The sequence below is a fragment of the Neophocaena asiaeorientalis genome, unplaced genomic scaffold, assembly GCF_003031525.2.
Source record: "Neophocaena asiaeorientalis asiaeorientalis breed wild unplaced genomic scaffold, Neophocaena_asiaeorientalis_V1.1 scaffold65, whole genome shotgun sequence".
Classification (NCBI taxonomy): domain Eukaryota; kingdom Metazoa; phylum Chordata; class Mammalia; order Artiodactyla; family Phocoenidae; genus Neophocaena; species Neophocaena asiaeorientalis.
This window is the reverse complement of record NW_020173215.1, coordinates 15,811,478-15,824,167: the sequence shown is the minus strand read 5'-3', so window position 1 is coordinate 15,824,167 and position 12,690 is coordinate 15,811,478. Positions and strand designations below refer to the sequence as shown.

The 12,690-nt window shown below is 49.0% G+C and overlaps 1 protein-coding gene across 2 annotated transcripts; it reads right to left on the bottom strand.

Annotated features, from left to right (window-relative positions):
• Positions 1-4,843: 4,843 nt before the first annotated feature.
• Positions 4,844-7,015, bottom strand: LOC112399804 (MORF4 family-associated protein 1). 2 transcript variants are annotated; one of them, XM_024745185.1, is made up of 3 exons: positions 6,906-7,015; positions 6,353-6,787; positions 4,844-5,855 (listed from the first exon to the last, which is right to left on the bottom strand). In XM_024745185.1, exon 2 carries the CDS (start codon positions 6,747-6,749, stop codon positions 6,366-6,368), a length of 384 nt encoding a protein of 127 aa, XP_024600953.1. In that variant the 5' UTR covers positions 6,750-6,787; positions 6,906-7,015; the 3' UTR covers positions 4,844-5,855; positions 6,353-6,365. The 2 variants fall into 2 exon arrangements, with proteins under 2 accessions (XP_024600953.1, XP_024600952.1); XM_024745184.1 differs by having other exon boundaries at positions 4,856-5,855; positions 6,353-6,930.
• Positions 7,016-12,690: the final 5,675 nt, after the last annotated feature.

Below are 12,690 nucleotides of genomic sequence, written 5' to 3'. Positions count from 1 at the left end.
TGCTTGAAAAAGATCTTGGGGTCTTGGTCTCATCTCATCTGGAAGACAGTTTCTTCTGGAGCCGTCTCTTATAACTGTTTCAGTTTGGGGTGCAGACATCCTTGCCATTTTCAACCCCAGATGACCAGTAGTGGCGGCCTCTCTGACCTCCTTCAAAGAAGCTACTCAGGAAGCACAGCTGAGTGACGACCTTCAGCGGCTGCTTCTTTGGCTCAGTCATGGTGCTCATGCCAAGGCCATGCCCGTCCTCCTTCAGAGACTAGGTTCAGGACTAAACCCACAGTGCCTGTCACTCCTGTTTCTCCCGTGGATGAAGCAAGTGAGAGCCTAGGGTGCTAAATCTTACGACAAGTTTCCATAACGCTCTCCACCCCCGAGCCCTCTCCTGGGCCTGTAGGAGCTAGTGAGCCATTGTTAGCATGTGCCCGGTGTCCCGCCCTCCACCCCACCTTGCTGCTTGCTGGACTGTCCACGGAGAATTAGGCCAACTTTGTACTCAGGCCTGTGGAGGGAAAGCTGCTCATTTCCCTGCGTTCCTCACGTAGGCTCAGGAGTTGGGGCCAGCCTCCTCCCCTGGCAGTGGCTACACTACCTTGTCCTCCCTCTTGTCTAATGTGACATGCCTCGGAGAGCTTGCTGCTCATCTGAACGCCCTCTTCCTTTGTCATCCTCCAACCCCCCTCCCCCAACCCACTGGATTCCCCTCGTTCATTGCAGGCTTTCCCAGCTGGCTCCTGGCTCTCCTCCCGCCCCATATCCTGCCGCCATCATCCTAGGTGAGTTCCACGCTCACACGGCCACCATTCCACACCTGGGCCCCCAGGTCCTTGGCCTCTTCATATCCAATAAGCAACTCCATGCCCCTTGGCCACTCATTCCCAAGGGTGACTTAGGGCTTGTTACTGCCCCCAATCTGCTCGGTACCTGCTCGGCCCTCCTCTTTTCTGACCCCACCCTTCCATCGCTTTCACTACAGTCGCTACCACCCTTTTTATTTTTTAAATAAGTATATTTATTTATAAATTTATTTATTTATTTTTGGCTGTGCGGGGCCTTCGTTGCCGCGCGCAGGCTTTCTCTAGTTGCGGCGAGCGGCAGCTACTCTTCGTTGTGGTGCACGTGCTTCTCAGTATTGGCAGGTGGATTCTTAACCACTGCACCACCAGGGCAGCCCCTGGCACCCTTTTTAAATTTATTTATTTATTTTTGGCTGTGTTGGGTCTTCGTTTCTGTGCGTGGGCTTTCTCCAGTTGCGGCGAGCGGCAGCTACTCTTCGTTGTGGTGCACGTGCTTCTCAGCGCAGTGGCTTCTCTTGTTGCGGAGCACGGGCTCTAGGTGCGCGGGCTTCAGTAGTTGTGGCTCACGGGCTGAGTTGCTCCGGGGCATGTGGGACCTTCCTGGACCAGGGCTCGAACCCGTGTCCCCTGCACTGGCAGGCGGACTCTTAACCACTGTGCCACCAGGGAAGCCGGCACCCTTTTTAAAACCTCACTGGGCCCTCAGCTCCCTTGAACGGCTCCCTGGTGGCGCAGTGGTTGAGAGTCCACCTGCCGATTCAGGGAACACGGGTTCGTACCCCGGTCCGGGAAGATCCCACATGCCGCGGAGCGGCTGGGCCCGTGAGCCATGGCGGCTAAGCCTGCGTGTCCAGAGCCTGTGCTCCTCAACGGAAGAGATCACAACAGAAGAGGCCACAACAGTGAGAGGCCCGCGTACCGCAAAGACAAAAACAAAAACAAAAACAATACACCATTGTAAAGCAATTATACTCCAATAAAGATGTTAAAAAAAAATGCAGCCCTTGATCATTTGGGTGTTGCTAGGGACCATCACTAGTGAGGCTGCAGGAAAGTCCAGGACTTGGGGGAGCCCGGTCTCAACTGTTATAGGTGGTAAAGAAACGTTCTTTGAAGAGGCAAAAAATACAGGTGAGTTTGGGAATAACAGAAAGGGAGGATTTGTGAATCACAGAGAGTTTGAAGGAAGGAAGAATAGGGATATAAATCAGGAGAAAGGAACTACAGAGCATTACGGGGATCAGAGAAGGGGAAAATAGAAGTGACCAGGGGAGGGTCTTACTTTGGGCAGCGACTGAAGCAAGCCCTGTTTGCATTTATAGTTATCTGGCTACAGTGTTAAGCAGATAACAAATCCCCACTTATCTCTGGAAGATGGTGGAATCTCGTGTTTATCTGCTGCCTGGAAGGGGGAGGGTGAATTTGGGCTTTCTTTTGCCTTGGAGTCATTAGAGGGCAGAGGAGGGGCTTCCCTGGTGGTCCTCCGTACTTCCAATGCAAGGGGCTCGGGTTTGATCCCTGGTTGGGGAACTAAGATCCCACTTGCCATGCGGTGCAGCCACAAAAAAAAAAAAAAAAAAAAAAAAAAAAGAGGGCAGAGGAGAGCAAACAGCTACGAATGAATGAGTAAGAAAGATCATTTTTCAGACAATGCCCTGAGCTAGTGGAACATGTGACGAAAAGTGAGGATATAGGCCTCAGGGAGAAGGAAAAGCCTTTCATCCAAACACAGGATAGGAAAAAAATGAAAGTATCAGTCATCTCAGTCTCGGTTGTGTCATCCTAACAAAAAATACCCAGATCTCAGTGCCTTAAAACAACGAAGGCTTTTCCTTGTTGGTGCTACCTGTTCATCATTGGTTGGCAAGGAACACAGGCCACCATCTTGAAGGTTGTTGGTCCCTGTGCCAGAAGAGAACCTTGGAGGGTCTCATGTTGGAGGCTGTGGCTTGGATGTGACTGTATGTTACTTTCCCTCACAATTCACGGCTAGAATGACTCACACACACACACACACACACACAGAGCACCACCACCACTGGGGGGCAAGGGAGTACAATCTGACTAGACGTGTGAAAGATGAGGAATTGGAATTTATTTGGTGAACAGCACTCACGATACCTACGGCATTTTTACCGCAGATGAGCTTTATCTAGAAGTCACACAGAATGCCAGGGTTGGAAATGAACCTCAGACACAAGCCAGTACCTGCCCAAGATCACACAGACAGCAGGCTGCCTGGGGGCCAGGTCTCCTGTTTCCCAGCCCCCTGGACTCCCGAGGTTTTATCTCTGGCAAGGTTAAAAACACTTTAGACCCACCTCCCTTCACCTGGAGTCAGACTTTCACTAATGCTCCCCACGCCCCCGGCCCCAGAGGTGAATGTGTCCGTGGCTGTTGCCAGTCCTACTGTAGTGTCCACTAGAGTTAAATCGGCTTTCTTCCCAGGGGTCATCTCAGCTGATGAAACCAGATGCAGAAGCCTCTTTAGCACTACTTTGTGATCTCCCGGGCCTGATTCTGATCAAGGGGGGGACCGGCAGATTTTGAGCATTCCGCACTCTTTGCCTCCATCCGTATCTCTTCAGAGGTTGTTACATAATACCTGGTTTCTCTTCCTGAATGCCTCTCCAGACCTCCACGCTCCCACAGCCCCCGTGCTTCTTTTTGTAATAGCGCTTTGATACAAGAGGACACTTGTCACATCGGAAAGACACTGGTGAATGACTGTCTTCCTAGGATACTAGGGAGAATAGAGGTTGTTACATAATACCTGGTTTCTCTTCCTGAATGCCTCTCCAGACCTCCACGCTCCCACAGCCCCCGTGCTTCTTTTTGTAATAGCGCTTTGATACAAGAGGACACTTGTCACATCGGAAAGACACTGGTGAATGACTGTCTTCCTAGGATGCTAGGGAGAAGAGGGGATCACTTTTTTTTTTTTAAGATTTGGGGGCAGGAGTTTATTAATTTATTTATTTTTGCTGTGTTGGGTCTTCGTTTCTGCGTGAGGGCTTTCTCTAGTTGCGGCAAGCGGGGGCCCCTCTTCATCGCGGTGCGCGGGCCTCTCACTGTCGCGGCCTCTCGCTGCGGAGCACAGGCTCCAGACGTGCAGGCTCAGTACTTGTGGCTCACGGGCCTAGTTGCTCCGCGGCATGTGGGACCCTCCCAGACCAGGGCTCGAACCCGTGTCTCCTGCATTGGCAGGTGGACTCTCAACCACTGCGCCACCAGCGAAGCCCGGGATCATTTTTTTTTCTTTTGAATTCTGTGCCATTTGTATTACATCTTTTAAAAATAAATTACCAAATGAAATGTGGTATCCTGAGACAGAAAAAAAGAATTACTGGAAAACTAGTGAAATAAGAACGAAGCGTAGTCTACTTAGCACAGGTCCTAGTTTTGGCAAATGTAGCTTTTTTGGTGGTTGTTCTTCCTGGTTCTTTATTCATCATATCCACTCCTGCCCACTACTGGCTTTTTCTCCTACGGTTCCCTATGTGTGGGATGTCCCCCATTCTCTCCTCCTCCTTGGAAGCTGTACCCATCCTTCAAGGCCAAGGTCACCAGTTACTTGCTCTGAAATGCTTTCCTTGCCTTCCCCCACTCAGTGCTCTAAGACATGGTATCCAGCTTGGGACACATGGTTACTATTGTTTCACATTTGCTATCAGCTGGATTCCCAGGAAGCAGACTTTAAGGTGAAAATTAGCATACAGGTTAAGTTCTGCGGGATGCACAATTGTAGACACAGAGGACTGGAGGGCTGACTGTACTATGTCATCTGATATAATGAACTTGACCAGCCCTGGATTTTGGTATCTGTGGGGGGGGGGGTCCTGGAACCAACCCACTGCTGATAGGAGGGACTACTGCACGCTGTCTCCTCAGCCAGTTTCCATAGCAGCACGCAGAGATGAACCTTCCCTATGATCAAGGCTTACTGAGAGCCTCCAAAACCATAAGAAATTCACCGCCCATTTAGCAAAGATAACATTCAAGGAGAAAAATTTCATTTTTAAAGAAACAATATTTCTCAGTCAATAACCTTTTAAGCCTTGTCTTTTCAAGCAAATGAATACTTTTATTAACATGGTAAAATTTTTTTTAAACACACGGTAGGGTTTTGACCTCAAATACTTGTCAGGTCTGCTACTGAAATGAACTTACAGCTAGACAACTTATGAATCTTGAAGACACCTAGTCCCTGTCCAGTTTAGGGTCCAAAACAGACAGCCCTTGCTTTTCTTCCCCAGACCCTCAAGGGCCTTTGCAAATATCGCTTTCAGTTTATGTCCAGAATCCCCTGAAATGCATCAGGATATCACATCGATTACACAGAATACCAAGACCTATCTCGTCTCCTAGTCTAGGTTCCATGTCACACAAAGCTGAGTTAGGTTGTCCAAACAATCTGACCAGACAAGTTACATCAGTGTGCCGTATAAAACCTAAAATTTGAACAAAACGCATCTCTCCTCCTTTGGTCTCACACAGAAATTAAAGTCCCCAAACACAACACCATCCCGCAGCCCTTCTTTTGGTTCATCAGTCCCAGCCAGATCAGCCCCCTCCTCATTCCCAATTGAAGTCTGGTCCGTTCTTCAGCTTCGTTGGCAATCGCTGCATGGAGTCGTCTTCTAGAAATAATGCAGTTCCTTCAACACCTTCAGAGCCGGAGAACTCCAACTGAGTCTCATCTGTTACACACAGACCCAAAGTTCCAGGGAGCTATCAGGTCACACAAGAAAGAGCAAAGCACCTCAAAAATTTAGAAATAACGAAAGCCCAGGAACAAATGTGACTGCTGCGACAGCTTACAATCTAGGCCCTAATTCTTGTGAGAGCATTTTCCAAATCAAAGTTACCTCCCCAAACGAAAACATTTAACAGTCAAAACTCATACTGAGGTCATTAACCACAGACCATAGCAGAAACGTAGTGTGAGGACAGAGTGCAGACAGAGAAAAAAAGAGAAAACAAAAGGCTCTCTGGTTTCAGCTTCTCCAGGGTGTCAGCCAATCTCCATCAGTTGACCAGAATCCACTGGCTGTAAACCTGAAGTGCAATTGGGAGAAACTCATCATTAGGAAGTGAGAAAACCCTCACAAACGCAGCCTCGCAGGACACCACCTCTTCTGCATGCCACCTGACCCCTTCCAGTCTTCCAGCAAAATCTGGAAGCGTCCAATAATGGCCTTCCCTCTGACAATTCTGTATTTCTACCCCCCCTTTGCTCAATGGCCTGTATTGTGATTTTGTTGTTTATTACCCTACAGTTATCCTATTGATCGTGACCTCTGGTTTCAACCAAACACGTACAAGTCAAAACCAACCAACCAACCAACCTGTTCCCCCAAATTACCAGAAACGTAACAAAAACAAATAAACGGTACCTACTAACACCTCCTAAAATGAAAATTGAGCACGCCTTTATTCTCTTCTCCCAACTCCCATCCCCCGCGGATCATTAGTAAAGAAATGTCCCCGAAGCTGACCCAAGCGTCGGGCAACGCCTGGGACCTCCGTGCGGCTCCCGCCGGTCCCCGCCTTACCGCCGACCCTCCTTCAGGACGACTCGCTCTTCTCTATCCGCCGGACCAGCTCCACCAGCATCTCTGCCATCTTCGCGATCTCCTTGGCCTTCTCCTCCGCCTTCTCGCACCGTTTGGTCCCTCTGCCCTCGACTCCGTCGTCCGCGTTCTGCAGATGGTTGAGCGCGCTCTCCTCCGAGGCCTCCACCTGCGTCTTGATCTGGATGAGCATACTATCCATCTCCCACAGCTTGCTCCGGTTCCGCAGGTAGGCTCTCCCGTGCTCGCGGCTCAGCGCCGCGATGTCCTCGCGCATCTCGTTGATGACCGGGAGCAGGAACTGCTCGAAGTCCTCCTCGGGCTCCAGCACCTCCACCTCCTCCGGCTCCGCCAGCTCCACGATGTCCAAGGGCCGCATCTTCCCCCGCTGTTCCGGAACCGCAGGACGCAAGTCGGCTGCAGAGAGAAAATGGAGACTCGCTATGCTTACCAACACACTTCCAGAATATTCTTTAAAACTTTTACCCCTTTTAAACTTTTAGGCTCACAGAAGCCACGAAAACAAGCGACTTACGAGCAAAGAACCGGAGGACAAAATGGAGTCGCGGCCGTCAACCAGCGCCCTGCGTGTTGCGGCCCCTTTCACGACACGGCCGTGCCTCTTTACGGTCACGCCGCTGGTAGAACTAGGTGCGGGCGCGCGCACGTCAATAGAGGGCGACGCGCTTCGCTCTACCACGGCCGCGCGCGCACACACTCACACCCACGCGCGCGCGCACGCTCTCCCTTTTCCTCCCCTCCTCCTACTCCTCCGCGCTGCGCCCCTCCGCTACCCACGCGCGCGCGGACGTGAATGCACGAGCCCCCTTATCCCCCTCCCCCTTCACCCCGTGCTGCTCGCCTCCGCTACCCACGCACGCGCGGACGCGCACGCACGAACTCCCTTATCCCCCTCCCCCTTCACCCCGTGCTGCTCGCCTCCGCTACCCACGCACGCGCGGACGCGCACGCACGAACTCCCTTATCCCCCTCCCCCTTCACCCCGTGCTGCTCGCCTCCGCTACCCACGCACGCGCGGACGCGCACGCACGAACTCCCTTATCCCCCTCCCCTTTCACCCTTGTGGTGCCCCTAACGGCTACCCCACGCGCGTACGCGCGCACTCTCATATTGCCTCTCCCGCTTCACCCTCGTGCTGAGCCTGTCCGCTACCCTGGCTTTGGAGGTGAGCCCTTCTGGTGCTCCCTCCTCCTAAAGGGCTTCTCTTAAGGGGTTTCCATCTTTTGAAGATGTCAACGCTGTCTTCCTACAGTAAACGGGGACAGCCCTACGTAATAATGTACTCAAAGTATGTGACATTCCTGGTCCATCGCTGATAGCCCCATCCTGTTTACTACCACGACTGGACCCCTCCCTAATGTCTTACTGGCTTATTTTCTTTTCTCTTTTTTTAAAAAAATATATTTTTATTTGATTTTAGGCTGAGTTGGGTTTCCATTGCTGCGTGCAGGTCTTTCTCTAGTTGAGACGAGCGGGGGCTATTCTTTGTTGCGGTTGCGCGGGCTTCTCATTGCGGTGGCTTCTCTTGTTGCGGAGAACGGGCTCTAGGCACACGGGCTTCAGTAGTTGTGGCACGCGGGCTCAGTAGTTGTGGCTGGCGGGCTCTAGAGCACAGGCCAGTAGTTGTGGTACATGGGCTTAGTTGCTCCGCGGCGTGTGGGATCCTTTCCGGACCAGGGCTAGAACACGTGTCCTCTGCACTGGCAGGTGGATTCTTAACCACTGAGCCAGCAGGGAAGCCCCTTACAGGCTTATTTTTGTTCCTTTTCGGATAACGGTCAGACGTGTCTGGATGTCTTTTCACCAGACCAAGCCCCCGCCCCGCCATCCCCAGGGTAAAAGGCCTGGTCTGTTTTATCCTGAGGTTCCACTGGCCTAGTCTTTACGCCTTTTTGTCGGGTCGAACGCTCCTTGAGGGACGTATTCAGCTCTATGTCTCTAAAGCCTGGAGCAGAACTTGGCATATGTTAGTAAATTTGCTTTACCCTTCACTTAACACAAAATTTTAAGGAGAGATAAGTTAATTTCATAGCCTACTGACCCAATCACAAAAGAGCAATAAAAATGTCAGGAGAGCTTGCACAGGTGCATTGGTTTGGCTTCTGTTTTCCAGTCAAAATGGACACAACTCCCAGTTTTGAATATAGCAGAGTGAAGAATGAAGAGATACAATAATCATGAAAATGCTTTGTAAAGGGCTTACCTGGTGGTGCAGTGGTTGAGAGTCCGCCTGCCGGTGCAGGGGACACGGGTTCGTGCTCCGGTCCGGGAAGATCCCACATGCCGCGGAGCGGCTGGGCCCGTGAGCCATGGCCGCTGAGCCTGCGCGTCCAGAGCCTGTGCTCCGCAACGGGAGAGGCCACAACAGTGAGAGGCCCGCGTACCGCAAAAAAACACACAAAATAACAAGAAAACAGAATGTTTTGTAAATACCAAGCTTAGACATAGGTAAAGTGCTTATTTTTTGTTGACTTTCCACGGTTCTTTATATCTTGTTGCTCTTGTAAAAATCCAACTTCAGGGCTTTCTTGATATATCAGAGGCAGTTAGCTCATAAATTCTTTGTGTGAAAGAAAAGAAATGGCTCAAATAATGAGATACCACTACACACTTGTTAAAATGGCCAAAACCCAGCCCACTGACAACACCAAAGCTGGTGAGAATGTGGAACAACAGTAAGTCTCATTTATTGCTGGTGGGAACGCAGAATGGTGCAGCCACTTCGGAAGACAGTGTGGCAGTTTCTCATCATGCGAAGCGTGCTCTTACCATACCACGCGGCCAATGTGCTCTTTGATATTTACTCAAACGTATTGGAAACTTATGTCCACACGAAAACCTGCAATATGGATGTTTCTAGCAGCTTTATTCATACTTGCTAAAATTTGGAAGCAATCAAAAGATCCTTCAAAAGATGAATGGATGGGCTTCCCTGGTGGCGCAGTGGTTGAGAGTCTGCCTGCTGATGCAGGGTACGTGGGTTCGTGCCCCGGTCCGGGAAGATTCCACATGCCGCGGAGCGGCTGGGCCCGTGAGCCATGGCTGCTGAGCCTGCGCGTGCGGAGCCTGTGCTCCGCAACGGGAGAGGCCACAGAAAAAAAGATTAAAAGGCAAAAGGGCCTACAGAAGACTGATGTCTTTTCAACCCTATTTCTCTTTCCTCTGTGGTATGTGGGATCTTCCTGGACCAGGGCTCGAACCCGTGTCCCCTGCATTGGCAGGTGGATTCTTAACCACTGCGCCACCAGGGAAGTCCAAATTAAATGATTCTTAATTTTGTTTTATTTTCATATTTTGGGGTCAATCCTTTTTTTTTTTTTTAGGTCTCAAAAATTTTCATGGGGCTTCAGAAAGCTCCTTCGTCCTGGGCTCTGTGTAGCAGCCGCCTAAAAGGTAAAGAGAGCTTGTTGGGGGCAGGAGATAGGAGAGGGTGACCCAAAGAAGGGCCTCCAAAGTAGAAACCCACTTAAGCCTGGGACCTCCCCCTTCCAGAGGAAGCTGCTGTTGCCCAAGTTCCAAAAACTGGGCTGAAGTAAGAAGTCCTGAGACCCCAGGGGAAGCAAGGGTGAGAGTGTCCTGCCTGTGCAACCCAGTGTTAATGGGCCACCTCCAAGGGAAACAGCCTTTAAGACAGTAACGAGATGTAACCTGAGCAAGGCTCTCTGCGCTGGTCAGAAACTCCAAACTGACACAACCAGTTTGGAAGAGTCTGAGGGATTTTTGTTTGTTTCTGCAGTGGAGGATATCCGACATCAGGAGTAGCGGATCTGAATTCAATTCATAAGGCCAAAAAAGATTCTGGCTGTGGGAAATGCAGGGATGATTGTTTCCGTATTAGAAACGATTTCGTCAATGGAAAAAGAAAGAAGTCTCACTCTTCTAAGAGAATTTCACTAGCATAAATCAATTTAATAATAACTGTGTTAAGGCATAAAAGGGAGCAGGTATTATTATAGGCCCATTATTGGCCCCATTTTGCAGATGGAGAAACTGAGGCTGGGGGAGATGTAACATGGCTTGTAGGGGTCTTGTCCAGGTTCAGCTGGCGGAACCCAAGCTTGCTTGCCATCAGATACAAGAGAAAAAGATGAGGACTTCGGTATTTTAAGTTCGTTGAAATTAAGAAAGGCTGCTTTGGGTTTTTTTAAGCTTAGCAAAGGAGTTGAAAGCAGAGTGACTTCATGTAACAAAATTCCCAGAAGACGCACTTTCTCACCAAAGTCTTAATGCAGTAATGCTCTAGCATCGTTCTGGGCATGAATTGCTCATTTCACCAAGCATGTCTCAAACATCACATCAGGAATATTTTTCCTCTTGAAAGCCCTTGGAACCAAATCATTAACGAATCAAGAGGAATCACTTAAGGATATGAGAGATTTTCAAATGGCGAACACTTTGGGAAAAGAGGGTAACTGCGGAAGAAACAAATGACATTCAAAGACTAGATACTGCGAAGATGTGGAGATTATTATACGTACTCAAGACTACCATCAGCGGAATTACTGAAGGTAGTCCCTCCTCCTTCCCCCTGTAATATCCTAGGGAGGGATGAATCGAGGGGAGGATGCCTAGCACGAACCCCCAAGCTCCTGCCTCTGCCTCTTCCCACGTGGCAAAGAGACACATAGCCACAAAGCCACGAAGCTGAAGAGGACACGCGTGCCATCGGCTCAGGCCACTTCACAGACGCTGACGGAAGTGTGTACCTCAGTGGTCTTCAAGCTCTTCAGACCAGATGCCCTTATCAGAAAAAGTGTGTGACCAGCACTCCTGTGACCAAGCAGGACCCTATGAGGCCTTCCCCAAACAGATCCCCGCCCATGTCCTCCACCTGCCTTTTGTTTGTATAAAAACTTTAGTCGAAGAATAAATTTAATCAGAGAAGTGAGAAAATGCAGAAAAAAAGGAAAACACTCAAGCCAGACAAAATAATAATACTTTGGCCATTCAACAAAGCCAAGGACCTTTAGTTCCTCCTCAGGGGCTATAGATAATATTCTGAGCCATGTCCTTTGAGCTGTTTTGCAGATCCTGAAACCTCCACCAGGTGGAAGACGTCAGCTGACCCCAGAAGAAGCACTGTAGACCCCAGACCGGTTGGAACCAGAAGGTTGATGATGTTGACTCCCAATTACCTCACCACCAACCAATCAGAAGAATGTCCACGAGCTGACCACACAGCCCACAACCCCTCTCCCTCACCCTGTCATCAAAAACCTTTCCCTGAAAGGCTTCGGGGAGTTCGGGTCTTTTAAACACTAGCTGCCCTGGACTCCTTGCTTGGCGTCTGCAATAAACGCTGCACTTTCCTTCACCACAAGCTGGTGTCAGTAGCTTGGCTTTACTGCACACAGGTGAGTGGACCCAAGTTTGGTGCAGTAACACTTCCAGTACATGTTCATTGGTTCATCTAAAACTATAGTCACAATCTGTACTGGTAACATTAAGTAGATTAACATACACAAGACAGAAATTTAAGGGATGAGATGAAGTAGTTTTAAATAATTATTTCTTTTCACATAGTCCTAAAAAGTCTTTTATTCTCTCTCTCACACACACATAGGCCTAGTTAGCTGATAATATTTTTCAGCGAAAGTGGTGGGATTAAATATGCTTCATTATTTTGAAAACCTTGGTTTAACACCTCATGATAGAGCAAGGCGAAGGTCTACTTATAAATCCAGCTTACGTTGATAACTGCATTTAATGACTACTGAAGTTAAGAGGAAAAAAACAAACCTCACAAAGATCCTTGGGTCCAAATAGAAGAGGAAGGTCATCCACCAGCCTTATTAAGCCCTGATGCTGAGTTCTCAGTTCCACCCACCAGATATGCAAAGGTTTTTTACTGGAAATCATTTGCTAGAAATCCATCTCCCCAATTCGTTCTTGCAAACTAAGTGCTGCATTTTAACAAATGGATCCAAAGTCTAGTGTAAGTTTTAATTTGGAAGAATTTTAAACAGAATGAAAAATTCTAACCTTCAACATGCTCAGACAGTGTCATCTGCAAACAGTGACAGTTTTACTTCTTCTATTCCAATTTGTATTCCTTTTATTTCTTTTTCTTCTCTGATTGCTGTGGCTAGGACTTCCAAAACTATGTTGAATAATAGTGGCAAGAGTGGACATCCTTGTCTTATTCCTGATCTTAGAGGAAATGCTTTCAGTTTTTCACCATTGAGAATGATGTTTGCTGTGGGTTTGTCATATATGGCCTTTATTATTTTGAGGCAGGTTCCCTCTATGCCCACTTGCTGGAGAGTTTTTATCATAAATTGGTGTTGAATTTTGTCAAA